Source organism: Anopheles darlingi, chromosome 2, assembly GCF_943734745.1.
Source record: "Anopheles darlingi chromosome 2, idAnoDarlMG_H_01, whole genome shotgun sequence".
In the NCBI taxonomy this organism is placed as follows: Eukaryota; Metazoa; Arthropoda; class Insecta; order Diptera; family Culicidae; genus Anopheles; species Anopheles darlingi.
The window spans coordinates 41,701,903-41,716,902 of record NC_064874.1 but is presented as its reverse complement, the minus strand read 5'-3'; the positions used below and the strand labels follow the sequence as shown (position 1 = coordinate 41,716,902).

Below are 15,000 nucleotides of genomic sequence, written 5' to 3'. Positions count from 1 at the left end.
AAACACGTACTACATGCATACATTCCTACCGACATCTAACTAAGGACGAGAGAGATGAATGATGGTGCAAAGTAAGAGACTTTACTCAAATTGCCTCTGACGTTTCCTGGTTTCAAAAGCGGAAGAAGCAAAGCGTCACAAAGCGTAAGGGGTGGCCATGACCATCGTGGTGGTGGTCGACAGTGAGAGACGGCTAAGGGAAAGGTAAAGGCCATTGGCAGAGTGTGGGGGGTTGATGGGCAGGAGCAGGAGGTCCGACCGGGCCTCCCCGCAAAGCAGGACAGCGTTGTTCGTATTGTAAGCGATATTAATGTAATCTCTAAGTGACCATCACCTACTATCTACCCTTCTCTAACCAAACGCATGCCCCCCCAAATGCCCGCCACTCTGGAGCGCGATCGACGCTATGGCGAAGGCTTTGGTTTTCAAACGATCATCTGCGATAGGAAGAGCAACTCAAGGGCATACAGTAGCTCCAATGTCTTCTGTTTCCCCCACTGGGATCCACATCCTCATACAATCGAGCCTCTGCGTAATACGTAACTTTGCTTTTTGCTAGCAAACCACACCGTACAATGGCGATTCGTGGCTTGTCGTGGGCATGGAGTAATTTTTTTTGCTGGCTTTATTGCCGTCAATAGCATTGGCTGACTTCACGGAGGATGGAATACTGCAACCGAAGTAAAAGTATTAATTCAAAAGCATCAAAGTACACTGCGCCGTAGCCGCAATATATCAGCGAACCGATGCGACGTCGGGCGCATCCTTTGTGCTCACGTGCTTTCTTTGATCATCGTTCCCGCCTCCTCTGATACATACCATACACTACTACGACTGATTAGACGTATTTGTAGCGAATACAAACAAATGAAAAGAATGCTCTTGGTAATGCATTATATCATGTTTCACGCGCTCTGCACACCAGTTTGCACGCTTACTGCACTCACACGTATGTAGATGATATGTGCGCGGGCTTCTCCTGTAAACTTGTTCTGTCTGTCCCTTTCGTTGATTAGCTCCTTATCCTTTTGATTTTGCGGATCATTTTCACGGAAGCAGAAAGCGCTGACTTTCCCTTCACCACGGTAGTAGTTGGGACAGAGAACGAAAGAAAGAGAGAAAAAAGTAAGTGGCAAAAAGACACCTGTGGTGGTTAACTTATACGTTTTTACATCTTCTACTAACTCCACTAGCTACTCTGACTACTAGTTCACCGACATACCATTACCGTTCGAAGCGGTACAAGGAAAGCATACATATATCAAACGCATATAACAGGGGACATTGCGCATATATCGATTATGAATGTTGTTAGATTGATAAACATTATGCCATAAACAAACTCAGACGAAAACACACACAAAAAACCAATCGAGAACGGCAGAGAGGAAAGAAATACAACCCGCATGCACTGGATTGGGCCGTTCGATCAAAATAAGTTCTGCAGTAGTTATACATATAAATATATATCATATGAAGACAATATATTACTAAGATATGACTAGTTGATATTTACAGAATTCTACAATCGAATGTTGCGGAGCAGGAGGTTGCGTGGAGTGGAAACAGGATTAGAGAATGGGGGGAAGTGGATAGATCAGCTGGCAAAGAGAAAGCAATTTGAAAGCGTACAAGGATCACTGTCTAATGCTAACTGCTCGAGCTCGAGATTCGTACTGAGAGTATTCGCGATTATGTCCACTCACACGATTGACGATTAACAAGGATTAAGCCACATCTCGCTCTGACTGGGGAGAGATATGAGCCACCTATATTTTACGAACCAACGCTATTCGTTATCTATTGGTTCCGATTATTAAGTTTGTCTTTTGCAACCTCAACCTTTGTAGCTTGTCGACCATATCCGCCAATCACAATAGCACCAAAGAGTTATACCGTGTTCCATTGACAGTGTTTAATTAGCAGACGATGGCGCTAGGATAGGAAGGAGTAATGCCAACCGTGTTTAGCGAAGAAACAGTGAATACAAGTTGATATTATATCGTAGTGATAAGTATACAAAAAAAACCCAATTGTCAAATGTCAATGTCATAGTGTTGTTGTTTCAATCGTTATGCAAGTCCAGCCGTTTTGTCCACTTGAGCAAACCAATAGACGCAGACGGGTCCAGATCACTACCGATCTGCTAAATCCCAATTCAAGATTACCGCCGACAGCGACTGTGGTATCGGTATCGGTAGCACCTTACAGCGACAAAGCAAGCAAATAGACAACGAAGCTCTATGAAGAAAATATGTTTGGGATTTGTTGAACTGTGGAATCCTCGTGCAATGCTTACTCGTGCGTTCTATGGCATTTGGTATAGTATGGCAGCCGGAATCTCATCCTTTCATATGAATATCATTATCAAATTCAATCATGCTATTGCAGAAGCGCAACCGACTCGCGGAGGTCATGCCGCCTTACGGCCCCCACCAGGTGTTGTAATGGGGTATGTACCTTCAATCATTCCTTTGCTCCTGCAAACACTAATACGTTACCAAATATGCTTCATAAACCCTAACTGTATTGTAAACTCATATATTTAACAGTTATTGTTGAATGAAAGGAATCAAATTGAAATTACAAAAAAAAATAACAAAAACCTCACAATTCCCCCTAGCCCGCCGGTGGCATGAGTGTGCACCATGTGCTAGAGTCCAGAATACATACGGTCGAACTCAGAAGTAAAAGAATGTGAAATGAGACAAAAAAATGAATTCTGCATGCAATTACTGCTGTTCACTGGGAGGCTCTATTAGAATATTCAAGCAAAACATCCGGAATTCATTGTTCACATAGCCCTCTAGGTGGAGAAGATAGACATTTAGCTAATCTAGCTAATTCCCAACAACACAACACAGAATGCACTGCATGGTGGCTCTCTTGGAATAGTAGAATCTGTTCCGCCGCATTTTTCCCCAACAATAGCATCCCCTGCACTAGATAATAGAGGTGTAAACACACACAGGAAACCTAGCCACTGACACACAGGAAAACCGACAAGGACGCTCATAGTTTCTAAGCAAAGATAACCGTGAAAACGTGGGAAAACCTTAATTCTAATAGCTAAAACAACCAAGCAAATAATGGAATGGAAGTTATGGAAATAAACACAAAAGTAAAATTGAAGTGTTCCGTTTCGTTTTAATTCTAAAGAGAAAACATGTCTGAACTTAAAACGTCGTGAAAAAAATGTCCGTTCAATGTTTTCTAATTTTACTAGTAACATTTCCAGGGCAGTTTGCAGCAGTGCTTCTTCCTTACCAGGACCAAACTCAGCTTCATCTCGAAGTAATAGTGTCCGTGAACTTGATGATGCTGCTACTACTTCGACCAGCAAGGATCGCAATTTCAATTTATATTAAAGATTCAATTTGATTTAAAAGCAACTAACACAAGCACACAGTAAATTAATTTATTAGCCTGACTTGATTTCAGCCAAGTGAATGATTGGTAGCATTTTGCCACAACCGATCAATCACAGTGATCTTAGCAAAAAACAGGTAGTCATTTAGCTCATATCGCTATGCTCATGAAGCATTTACCCAAAAAAAAACCATTAACTTCGCGCTTCGCTTGACAAACAGTTTGCTTTCTTTATCTTTTTTCATTAAATGGAATTTCGAACGAAAGGTGCTATTTTTAGTAGTTTTGAATCCTTCCTGGTATGCAATATCCTGACACACAACATCCATAATTTGCACAAAACCACACACCCAGTTACCAGAGATAAGCAGCACCAAAATGTTGTTTATGCTCGAACGTACCCTTTATGCTCGAACGTGTAGAAAATGAAGACACGAGAGGTTATGCTTCGCTAAATGATTATGTTTATTCGACTATGCCACAGGGTGCCGAAATTATAAATGCAAATGAGTATGTGAATGGAGGGTTGGTGCAGCTATTCGTTGTATTTACAGTAAGGACGATCGACGGCAGTGTTAAGCGAATAGTTCCGGAACATTCCACATTCGTAGAGGTGGCCAGTAAACTTTTGCGATTTAGGAAAGTACCTAAATTATGGAAAATCATAAAGTATGTAATAAAATGAATTGAAATTAAATGCAATCTAGTGATTCTGCTAATGCAATGCAAAGACGCTTCGGCTCACTTGTGTGGTACGGTATGCGGACATGGAGGATAATACCCGTAGGCAGAGTTCGAGGTACGATAAATGGGATTACGGCCGTCTTGCTGCGATCCATAACCAGTGAATTGGTCTGTAATTGAAATAGTGCGAAGGTGATCGGGATTTTTTCTTTTAGCATCACACACTATGCCAGCAAAAAAACACTTACAGGGACTTTCGATGCGCTTCGGCAAGGATAGCCCCTTGTAGATGTCCACGGTGCTCATATCCTGTTCGCTTGCTTTCTGATTTTCACTATCCATTTCCCACCACATTTAATTTCACAACTGGAACCGGTCTAAAATACACACGCCTCGGGAGCACGACAACAATGGACTGATTGCCACGGTATCCGCTGACCGCTTTTTATACGCTTCGTTTAGCTAGTGTGGGAATATGAAGAAATTATCCGCCAACTGTGCTCCACGGTATCCGTACAACCGAGCAATGTTTACCTAGATTTGACAAAACAACAACAACGCGTCAGGTTGAAACCATAGTAACCGCGCTTTATGTCCTTTTCAGTTTGAAAACTTTCGATAACGCTAATGATAGTAAGAACAACGTTAATGATAGTTTGGAAATTGCCAGAACATTCGGGACACGGCAAAGGCGATGCATTCGGGCCACGGCAAAGGGTGTTTGCAATTTTAAATATATTTTAGAGTAATGATATATTTTCAACATGACAAAATGATTATTCGACTGATACACGGCATCCGTACCAATTAGGAAAGAGCATTTCTTTGCAAAAGTCAATAGTACAAGGCATGAGTTAACTTTAACCACTCACTCACATGTACCACATTTATGAGTAATTAATTTAAAAAAAGAGTTATGATTTCGCTTCTCCTTTTTTAGTTTCAACATTACGAGGCTGTATTTTTTAAGAGGAAATAATATATGTAAACAGGACAGAGAATAGAGAGGATAGAGAGGAATTTTGCTTCTTCGAATAATTCCTATAATCAAGGTACAACATTTTAAATAATTTGATTGATTGTTGTTGTTGACAAAGTTGTTGAATTTTTAATTAACATCGACGGATTCTACGTCGATTTAACTTAATATTGTAAGTGTGCACTTCAAACGAGTAGTGATAGGACACATATTTCATAAGATCCGTTCGTAATATGTTTGAAACTCATGATTTTTCTTGTAAATGAGCATAACTTTCTTCGCAGTAATTGTAATGCTTTCATGAGCAGATTTCGTACTCTTTAGTCCCATTTTGTTGATCTAATTAATATAGAAACTTAAAGACGATCACGTTTGCTGCGTCGTTGCTTTGGATAATGGGTTTTTTAACTTAACAAACGATCCTGGAACCAATTTTCCTAATTGCCAATAGTTTCAAGCTGTTCCTTGTTCATCGGCTTTTCAATTATTCAAACTTCGTAACCATCAAACAAATATATGTTTTTAAAACCTTTTATTTAAACCTGATTCTTTTCTGTGACTTCCTTTCCAGCTCTGTCTGCTTCCCATCATCAGACATATGAACGGAGGAGTAAATAGGAAAGAGGGTAAATAACTTTCAATTCCAGACTCCTGCCGCCACCACATATTGAAGAATCCTGTACTGCAAACAGATGATAAACTGTCAAAACAGACCTACTAACACTATCAACACTATCGCTATGTTGTTGTGTTTCACTTGTCCACGATTGTTCCGCGAGCAACGTGCGCATGTGCCAAATTTTCCAAGCACTGGAAAAAACATGCTTGACAATTGGCGACGGATTTTCTCACCAAAACAAAACGCAACCCGCCTGGAAAGCACAGCAGCGTTGTGGTGGTGAGCAGTGAGACAAAATGTTCACAAGTCACGTGTGAGAAAAACGCAATAATGTTTTTGGAGGGGAAATCTTATTGTAGTCCCGTCGTGTCTCCCCCACAGCAACGACGAGGAGAGTAAAATGTCTTTTCGGGTGTCATTCCTTCAGTCTCAGTACGACTTCGATTGTAGCTAGTATACCAAGCGGGCACGCGTTGCATCGACATTAAAAGAAGGGTGTTACAACCCAGTGAAGCACATTGAAAGTTAATGGTAACACCTTTAAACCGGATTACCATCGCTACAGAAGCATTACACAATACGTTGGAATAGCTCGAAAGGCCTGACAAACGACGAGATGAGAGAGCGTTCCTTCCAGCCGAAAGTACTGCTGCTCAAGTGCTACGTAATCCGTACATCTAATTGTTCCTAGCTTCCATCGGGAGGCCTCATCCAAATCACAAGGAATTGATTTCGCCACGCAGCGATAGAATCCAGAGCATTCTGAAGCTCTAGTGATCAGTACAGCAGAAAAATGGGATACGGGCTGCCGAGTGCAAGTGATAAATCAGTGTAAAGTGTAAGGGCTTAGCCTTGTAACAACCGTAGAACTTTCATCGATCGTCACGTACGTCGCGTAGAACAAGAAAATTACATTGAAATCCTGTCATCGTCGGTTCAGCTTTGGTTACGTTTCGCATCGTGGCAGCTGTAGGGAATATTCATTTATTTCCATAGCATAAAGTAATTGTAATGGAGCCGTTTTCCGTGACATTTCCATGGCTTTTCCACTTCACCCCAAGGCCCGTCGTGTGCCATCGCACAGCGGACATTCTAAACGAGGAGGAAAAAGGAATGAAATGCGGTTTCTCGTCGTTTGTGTGAGTGATAAACAGAGCGTCTTGTAGACCTTTAAGTAGAGCACTGTAGTGTACCCAATACATAGCAGTTACGCTAAACTTTCGCATTAAAGTTGTTTCTCGGATCTACATGTACAATTTACTCACGACTATCAGCAAATCAGCATTCGGAAAGTGTAACTAGCACGATTTTATGTGAAACTCCACGATCTACGCTCAAAAGCGTTCTATAACTTCACAGGAACTAGCGCAATGCTAGTGTTTGTTGTATTGCATACATTCGGTGGATGTGTAAGTGCATGTGGCTACTACTTGGGTCTGCGGAAGTTCGAGTTCTAGTGATTCCGAAGCGCTGGCCAACATGTTGACCACCTAGGTTGAACGCAAGCCAAGAAGTTTGGAGACAGCGTCTAACGGTTGTACTAACCGCAACATGGGTTGATGCCAAAGTGCAATGTTCCGTCCGCATCATCATCGTCTGCATCAATTCATATCCTGCCCAACCAATTTGTTGTGGTTCGCGTATGTGTGTTTGTGTGTATGTGAGCCTATCGGTAGTAGGGCTATGTGAGTCGAGATGCATTTTACCAACCAAAAGCGTACTAGAGTTATAGTTAGATTGTAGTGGCAAAATGGTTTATCGTAAGTAGCCCCGTTTCGTGTGAAAAGTGATACAAAGAATGTTATTCAGTGAAGTGTTATTGATGCAACGCGTCATTGAAATGCCAACAATGCTGCTTCAAAGGTCCTGCGACGTTGTAGCCTATCCTAATTGACCAAAATTCAGCAAACAGCCAGTCGAATTTGGCTCTTTCTGCTCAATCAGTCGCACTCATCCCACGTACTATGCTGGATGCGTGTTCGCATCGTCTGGTGACACCAAACCGGTAGCCAACGGATAGGATCATATCGTCATTGTCTTCACACGAAGGGTTGCTGTAGGCCGCCAGCGAGTGCTAGTGAAACAATTCGCCCCCCGATTCTGACCACCAACGATTATGAATGGTACAAGTATTAATCACATTCTCAAACCCCACGCACAACTCTCACACACACACACACACACATATTCATATTCATGGGTGATGATTACGTTTCATCGACCGGGGGGTTTCCAACTGGGTAGTGTAGGCGATATCTAATTTCGTTTGTATGTCAAGGTTTCGGTTTACGTTCACCTTTGGAATTCCTTTTCTTTTGTTTGCTCAAGGATTTTTCCCGCATTCGTTCGGCCATCCGTTTCTTGGTAAGCCACAAAGTTAAGGTCATTTTAATTTTTTTCTAAGGACCTGTATTATTTGAAATATTACTTGTCGAAAATGAAAGTTATTAGCCTCTGATTACTAATCTTCTCATGATTCCTTGACCATTTTCAAATCATTTTTTACAATACGAACACTAAACATTCTGCTTAAGAGTATCCCCATTGATGTCTACACGACGTTGTTGCTGTAGAGGCACATCTGGAATGCATTTCCATTTTAGTTCGCCGATAAGATTTAGCTTGGTTACATTAATATTGTCAGAAAAATAACAACCAACCTTCCTCCTAATCGAGATATTGCTCTTTCTTAGCTCTCTCCCCAGTCCCATACATAGCTAAAAGTGGTGACACTGAAAGCTTCTATTCCACCATTACCACTTGCGCTACCTGCGCCACACCGGCCACACGGATTAATTGCTTTTGCTCTAGACCATTAGCCAGATTACAGATTGCTCTAACGAGCACCGAAAGCTGCGAAGAAACATGCCACTCACAACAGCATAAAGTCAGATAAACGCTAAACGTCTTTTAAGCGGTTTACAAAATGCGCTCCGACTAAGAACTCGGGCTGCTGCCCGCCCGCAGCAGCGAATGCGAGGCGTACGGTTATAGCGAGCAAAAATGGGGAAAATCAATAATCCGTAGCGTACACCCCAGTATACGCCATGGTGCTAGACAGCATGGCATAAACCGATCTGTCTGCCTCATTGTCTACGAACTCTGGGGCCGCTTCGAAACAGCCCAGATGATTCACCGGACTGTCCTCGGGGCTCTGCGGCACCCTACCGGCAATATTGCATTCTGACATACGGCACACCACGATGCTACGGTTTTTCATTTCCATGCCTGTTTCCTAGCGTCAACTCGGCGTTTGCAAGCATCGCTTCCGACCGGTCGACAATGTCACATGTCAGAGGCCCGGTCAGAGGAGGAAGGGGTTGTAACGGGGCGAACACGATAAAATTGAATGCCGCTGTAGGTCGATCGGTTGCTGTCACTGCACAAAATGATATGGCCAGCAACGGCACTCTATTAGAGAGGTACACTTGTAGCTGCCATGCCGCTCCGGCATCCGCTGTCGGTGCGATGGATTTCTATCGGAAAATTGAGACCATGTTCATCGCACGTTTTCCATTTCAATCGCTCGAGCTTTCCATGAGCCGTGTTTTCCCGGTCATCGGAACGGATGCCGTGATGTAGCAACGGAAGAGATAAAGACCGTGGTTAGAAATCCTGCAAAAACCTTTGCCAGGGAGGCTAACTCATTATGCACGAACAACCAATAGATCGTTCGCTGATGCTGGAATTCAATGTTGAATTTCCCGGCGAATTTCCCACCGACACCGGAAAGCACTGACAGCAAGTAGCAATAATTGCCTCACACCATAATTGGGATGAGCGCAGCTTCCGTTACAACGGTAATAGCGATTACCGCGGCTGAAGGATTGCGGAAAATCAAATAAAAAGTTCAAGTGGATTATAGTTTCCTTGTTGACGGTCTTGTTAGAGCAGTTGCAAAAACCGAACTCGCGCGTTAATTTCAATTAAACTACGAATTGATAAGATGTTGGATTCAAGCGAATACTTTATATAAAAAAAAGTATGGAGAAGAAATGGACATTGCATATTGTGTCTAAAACAACACTTCATGAAATCAAATAACTATAAATAATGGTTTAGAGTTCAATAGAATCTTGTTTTCGTTCAATCGTTTGTGCATCAGCAACAAACTAATGGCAAATGGATTAATTTCGGTGAAAGTATAGCAACAAAACTCCTCCATGATCGATACAGGTCGTTTAGAACTTATGCCACAAGCCTTCAGGCTGTGCAATCTTCTACTCTTGTCGATCGGTGCAAAACTGTGAAAAATTGAATTGAATTCCTTTAATTGAATTCCTCGCAACGATTGGTTTCGGTTTCAAGAAATGTGCCTTGTACGTAGGTAGATATAAAGTAGGGAATGCTTCTATTGTCCTACGGACATAGGACCTGTATCAGGCCCCGGGAGAAAATTAATTTGCGTCACAATGCGCTTCGACTGGTTTGAACGCCGGAACACCGGAAACATTCGCCGTTGGATAACTGAATTCGTCGCGCCTACACCAATGCTGGACGCGATAAATATCGACACGTTTGTCCGCGGTTGAAGGATGTTTAATTACCTTTTTCGTAGGCTCACATTTCGATCCTGTCTAGTGTGTTTGCTGAGCGAGATGATTTGTCCGGTTTCTCCACCACTATACCACCTGGTTGGTGTGTCTTTATTGGCTTCTTCGTGGACATCCCCATTTCACCACCCTCGAGCTCAAGGTTGCTGCCTCACGTGACCTTTTCAAGTTGTTTAATATTCATCCACACGGGATGCCTGCTACGACCTTTTCCCCCTTTATGTTGTGCATTTTATCACTCCAACAATGTCACTCCCCAGCTCCAATCAGTGCCGGGAAATGCTTGTGTGTGTGTGTATGTATGTGTGGGGAGGTTTGCGTAATAAGATCCGGACCGATCCAGCAAAACAAATGCATTACATTACCAGCATAACCTTTCTATTGACAGTCTATTTCTAAAAACCCACAAACGGATCGTTAATGCCATCGATTGGCTGCCGATGGCGTTTGTTGATGAAGGAAGATAAACATCAGGCATAACGATAGTGCACAATAGGTGAGAAGTCTCACACCAATGAAGTCGTTCAGTCGTAAAAAGCATTTTTTATTGTTTCTACAGCAGAGGGAGATGATATTTTCATCGATAAGAACTACTTGTTACTCAGGATCCAATTATCGGTTCTTTTTCTGTTTTTAAATAGAATAACTGGCTGAATATAATAACAGCATTGAATACAAACGAACGAATTGGAAGTATTTTATAAAACTATTATTTAAAAAAAAAATTGGCCCACTAAAACTTCAGTTAGCTTATCAAACATTATATTATTGAAAGATACCTTCCGCTGCTCTATTCGGAAAGTTTTCCACAATCACCAAATGATATTTATCACAAAGATACATTTCTTTTCGATTTATGTTCATTTTATTTATTGTATTCCAACAATCGGTGAAAAACACTTCGAAAGAAACACCATCAAACAATGGTTCGCCCACCTAAACGTCGTTTACACATTTTTAACACCAGCCCAAGCCTGATGTGTTGCTGACAATTGCAACACATTGTAACGTTGTGGTCCCAGTGGTTTTCCCACCGAAAAACAAAAAAAATTACATGGTAAGGCTACGCAACGCAACGGAGAACGGTACGAAAGTAACGGGAGAAACAAAAAGTTTCGCCAACAAAACACAAACATCTAATACCCGCTGCGCTTCAAATGTCTTTTGCAGTCGCAAATTGAGTAACGTCCGTTTGGTGGGCGATACGTGTTTGAGGTACCGTGGAATGGAAATGACACGTACGAAGCGAACTGGAAATACGTTTTTCCCCTTAGCGCGACAACAACCGAGCAACTGAGCCGGTGTGGGCAGAGGGGAGAGAGTGCAGAATGGCGCCACCCGAAGGTCCTGTGGTTTGACGATTAAATGAAAACAAAAATGAAACACAACGAACTCGCACAAACCATGTTAGCGATCCCTTTCGCTTGCTGCCGGTTGAAAGTTGAAATATGTACCGGTGCTCGACCGTGAAATTAGCAGCAACTGTAGCTAGGACGATGACGGTACCCACCGTCGGTTTCGCAGGATTGCAATTAATTTCTAATTATCCTGAGAGCGTAATTGCGATTCAACACTTTATAATCCAGTTAATCATTCTTTGCTTCAGCAAAGAGATGCTGGAGGATTGGATCAATAACATTGCAGTGACACATTTGATAAATAATTTATTTAAAAACAATGGTTGGCATCTTCATTTTCCCTATAATATAGCTTTTCTCTTGAAGAAAGGGAATTGAATTTCCTACTGTTCATATTGCGCAATAACATCCAATTGCGCCTCCATCAATCATCTATCAGTGGCAGGCGGTAGAGTGGTCTTAGCTTTTACCGTGAATTGATTATACCTTCGAAAGAGCATCCCAATTGGCAGTCCGAAACGCTTCGAAAACGATTTGCTCGTATTTCCAAATGACCCGCCCGCCAAAACATTTCAAACGCTCATTCATTCACCGAAAGCGAAGATCAAATGACGCGGCAGCTTGCGGCATTCGGTAACGTTTATTACAACTTTTTGTCTCTTCTTACCCTCGCCATGCCATGGTCGCCCAGCTCAAAGCTCATGCAACAATCGTCCCTAGGTCGGTTAGCTGGGACAGGGACAGCACGACCTGTAACTCCCGAAACTCTCGAACGCTCGAACGCTGAACATGAGCCCCCGATACGCCCATACGAGCTACGCCGGCCGTGGGTAGAGGAATGGAATTTACGAGCACCATGAATTATGGTGCTCCACTGCTAAGGACCAGCCACTTCCACACGGCCGTTCGTGGCCACGAGCGCCACTCCAACCGTCAGTACCAATCAGTGCCGATCAGTCCTTCCACGCACGGAACGAACGCGCACCGACCGCGGCCCAGCTCCTGACATGAGTTTTCTCTTCAGCTCGATTAAGAATCTTACGGTAGGCGGCACAGGGCCATCGGGGAGCGCGAGCGGTAGCGGTAGCAACACCACCACCAGTTCCTCGGCCTCCTGCTCCACCTCAGCAGCCAGCAGTGGACCGATCGTCAGCTGCTATCAAGGTACCTTCGTCAGCGCCTACCATATGTTTGCGTTACAGGACGGCGGCTGCTGTCTTGGTATCTTCTGTGCGTCGGTGCCTACTAGAGGATGAACCGCGTGCTCGCTGCTAGATTAGTCCTGATCCCGGAGACCCACACATTCCATACTAGCAGGCGCGCTTCGCTGTTCCCCCTCTAGTCTCCCCCCAACTAGTCTTGGGCTTTCGGATGTTTACCATCGTTTTGGTGCTTCGTTCGTTCATTTTTCATCGCTTCAACGCTAGGACTTTATGGCGCTACAGTTTTATTGCATGAGTTCATTGTATGGAATCAACGAAGGACACACGGTTGAACGATGTTTCGGCGACACCACCGACACCCGAAATCTTAAAATAGCTTGTGGGTAGCGCGACCAGCTTGCGGAAGTAATGCTCATTGACTCATGAGATATCGGAAGGAAATAGGTTTATGGCTGCACGGGAGTGCGCAATATACAGTTTCATTCCGATGGATTTTCATTCATTCGCCTTAGAAATAGATTTTTTAAGGCTCGTAAAAAAAAATATCCATAAACATTACCCATAACACGTGGTTGTACACAATTTCATTTAGCCACATTTCTAAAAATAAGTGCTTCGATGCAAACAATTAGAAACAAATCGAAGGAACATAATCAAAAACTGGAAAATTCACCTTTTAAGCGATTTCATTCTTATACCGCATCATACATTTTCAATTAAGCTGCATTTATTTCACTAGTATTCTTCATCTATAGAACTGTTCTTTCTTGCTTGTTACCGTTAAATCTTGTATTATATGTTGTGTGTTACGATGGCGTTGCTGCATATTTTATCCAACTAACTCAGCCATTTTAATCTTTAACCAAAAAAACATAACATAAAAACATACGGTCGTTTGCTGCAGAACGCAAACCCCTGTTTAGCAACATTTAAGCCCTGCAGAAAGGTGCAGGGGTGCTGAAAATGGACACCGACACTCCTACTCTAACCCATCACTCATTGTCTTACATGCCAAAGGCCAAAGACAAGTGCCCACGCACTTACAAACACAAGAAAAAAGCGAGTCTCTCTCCCCGAGAGGGGAACTACACGGCATGGAGTGGGTACACTTCGGTGAAATGCGTTGACATGCGAGTCACCAACCGCCTCAAACCAAAAGGGGCAAAGATAAACGAATTTTCCCGTCCCGCTCGTTTTTGCTCCAAAGCTCCGAGCGATCGCTGCTCGTTAGCCCGTCTTTGTCAACCAAGAAGCCCTCATCAGCTGGGGTGTCTTTTCCACAAACCCGAGACCGGGTTCCGACGCTCCTTACAATTCCCCGTCCACTCGTGTCGGTTTACCGGTTTTATTTTCCCACCTTGCTCACCTTCAGGATCTCTCCTACGCACTTCCAGTTCCCGTTGCTGCACACTTCATCTTCCGTCTCTTGTCGGAAACGCTCACCAGCCTAGCCGAGCCTAGCGGTTGATAGACACGGGAGGTTTCTTGGGTATCCAGGCATCCAAATGAATAGTTAATCGAATGGAAATGGATGGGCTTTTGTGGCACCAAACCCCTACCGCCTACGTTTGCTATCAATCGCTGAATCGTACGAAGGGAAGGATGGGATCCGTGTGTAGGTTGGAGAAAATTAAATTTGAACCCCACACGCAGGACGATCGTGTACTGGTAGTAGTCACAGGTCGTCAGGATGTTAAGTGAGTGAGTCCCCAAAACAAAGTTCAGATAAAACCATATTAATCATGAAACGACCAATTTAGACGACCAGCCGGAGCTGGCCTTTGGAAGAGAAAACGGAATCAGTAGCAATCCAGTCCAACGATCGACCTCCTCCCCTCGTTTCCAAACGCTTCCGACGTTCGGCCATTTGCTTATGGCACTAAACCCATGCCATGATATCGCTATTTTTATGGCGACCCATTGTCAGCCGTTTTTATTTTCTGTTTTGCTTGTTGTCCATTCCATCCGCACAGGGGCCCCAAAAACTCCCTTCCGATCGCCTAATGAATTTGTCCTTTCGCCCGAAATACCAACGCCAGCAATTCCTGTCGCCAGCGAGCATTAATCTCAATTTGTCTGCCCACCTACTTACCAACGGAACTGCCACTCTCCCAGTGAAAGACCCCGTTGCGAGCGACCGTTGAGGAGCTTCCTCGCTGTACCGCCGTCTTGTAAAGGACATTTTCAAGCTTTTCCTTCGATGTGGCGCCAGCAAAAACATCAACTTGGTTAGGTGGTTTAACAGGTTTGATCGTTTCGGTGAAACACCACAGCC

General features: G+C 43.4%; 2 protein-coding genes across 2 annotated transcripts in view; one reads left to right on the top strand and one right to left on the bottom strand.

The window, feature by feature from the left end:
* Positions 1-3,890: 3,890 nt before the first annotated feature.
* Positions 3,891-4,457, bottom strand: LOC125949454 (piercer of microtubule wall 1 protein). The gene is made up of 3 exons (XM_049676465.1): positions 4,302-4,457; positions 4,115-4,223; positions 3,891-4,016 (listed from the first exon to the last, which is right to left on the bottom strand). Exons 1-3 carry the CDS (start codon positions 4,405-4,407, stop codon positions 3,905-3,907), a joined length of 327 nt encoding a protein of 108 aa, XP_049532422.1. The 5' UTR covers positions 4,408-4,457; the 3' UTR covers positions 3,891-3,904.
* An 8,030-nt stretch (positions 4,458-12,487) lies between these two features.
* Positions 12,488-15,000, top strand: part of LOC125949232 (uncharacterized) — a 9,619-nt gene continuing 7,106 nt past the window's right edge. Inside the window, exon 1 of the mRNA XM_049676055.1 lies at positions 12,488-12,726. Within this exon, the coding sequence (XP_049532012.1) occupies positions 12,570-12,726 (157 nt within the window). The 5' untranslated portion in view covers positions 12,488-12,569. The remainder of the gene's footprint in view (positions 12,727-15,000) is intronic.

Coding starts and splice junctions, on each gene's coding strand:
- LOC125949454 (XM_049676465.1), bottom strand. CDS start 4,407: ATGTGGTGGGAAATGGATAGTGAAAATCAGAAAGCAAGCGAACAGGAT. Junction 4,224..4,301: donor GAAGCGCATCGAAAGTCCCT/GTAAGTGTTTTT, acceptor TTTCAATTACAG/ACCAATTCACTGGTTATGGA. Junction 4,017..4,114: donor CCGCATACCGTACCACACAA/GTGAGCCGAAGC, acceptor TCCATAATTTAG/GTACTTTCCTAAATCGCAAA.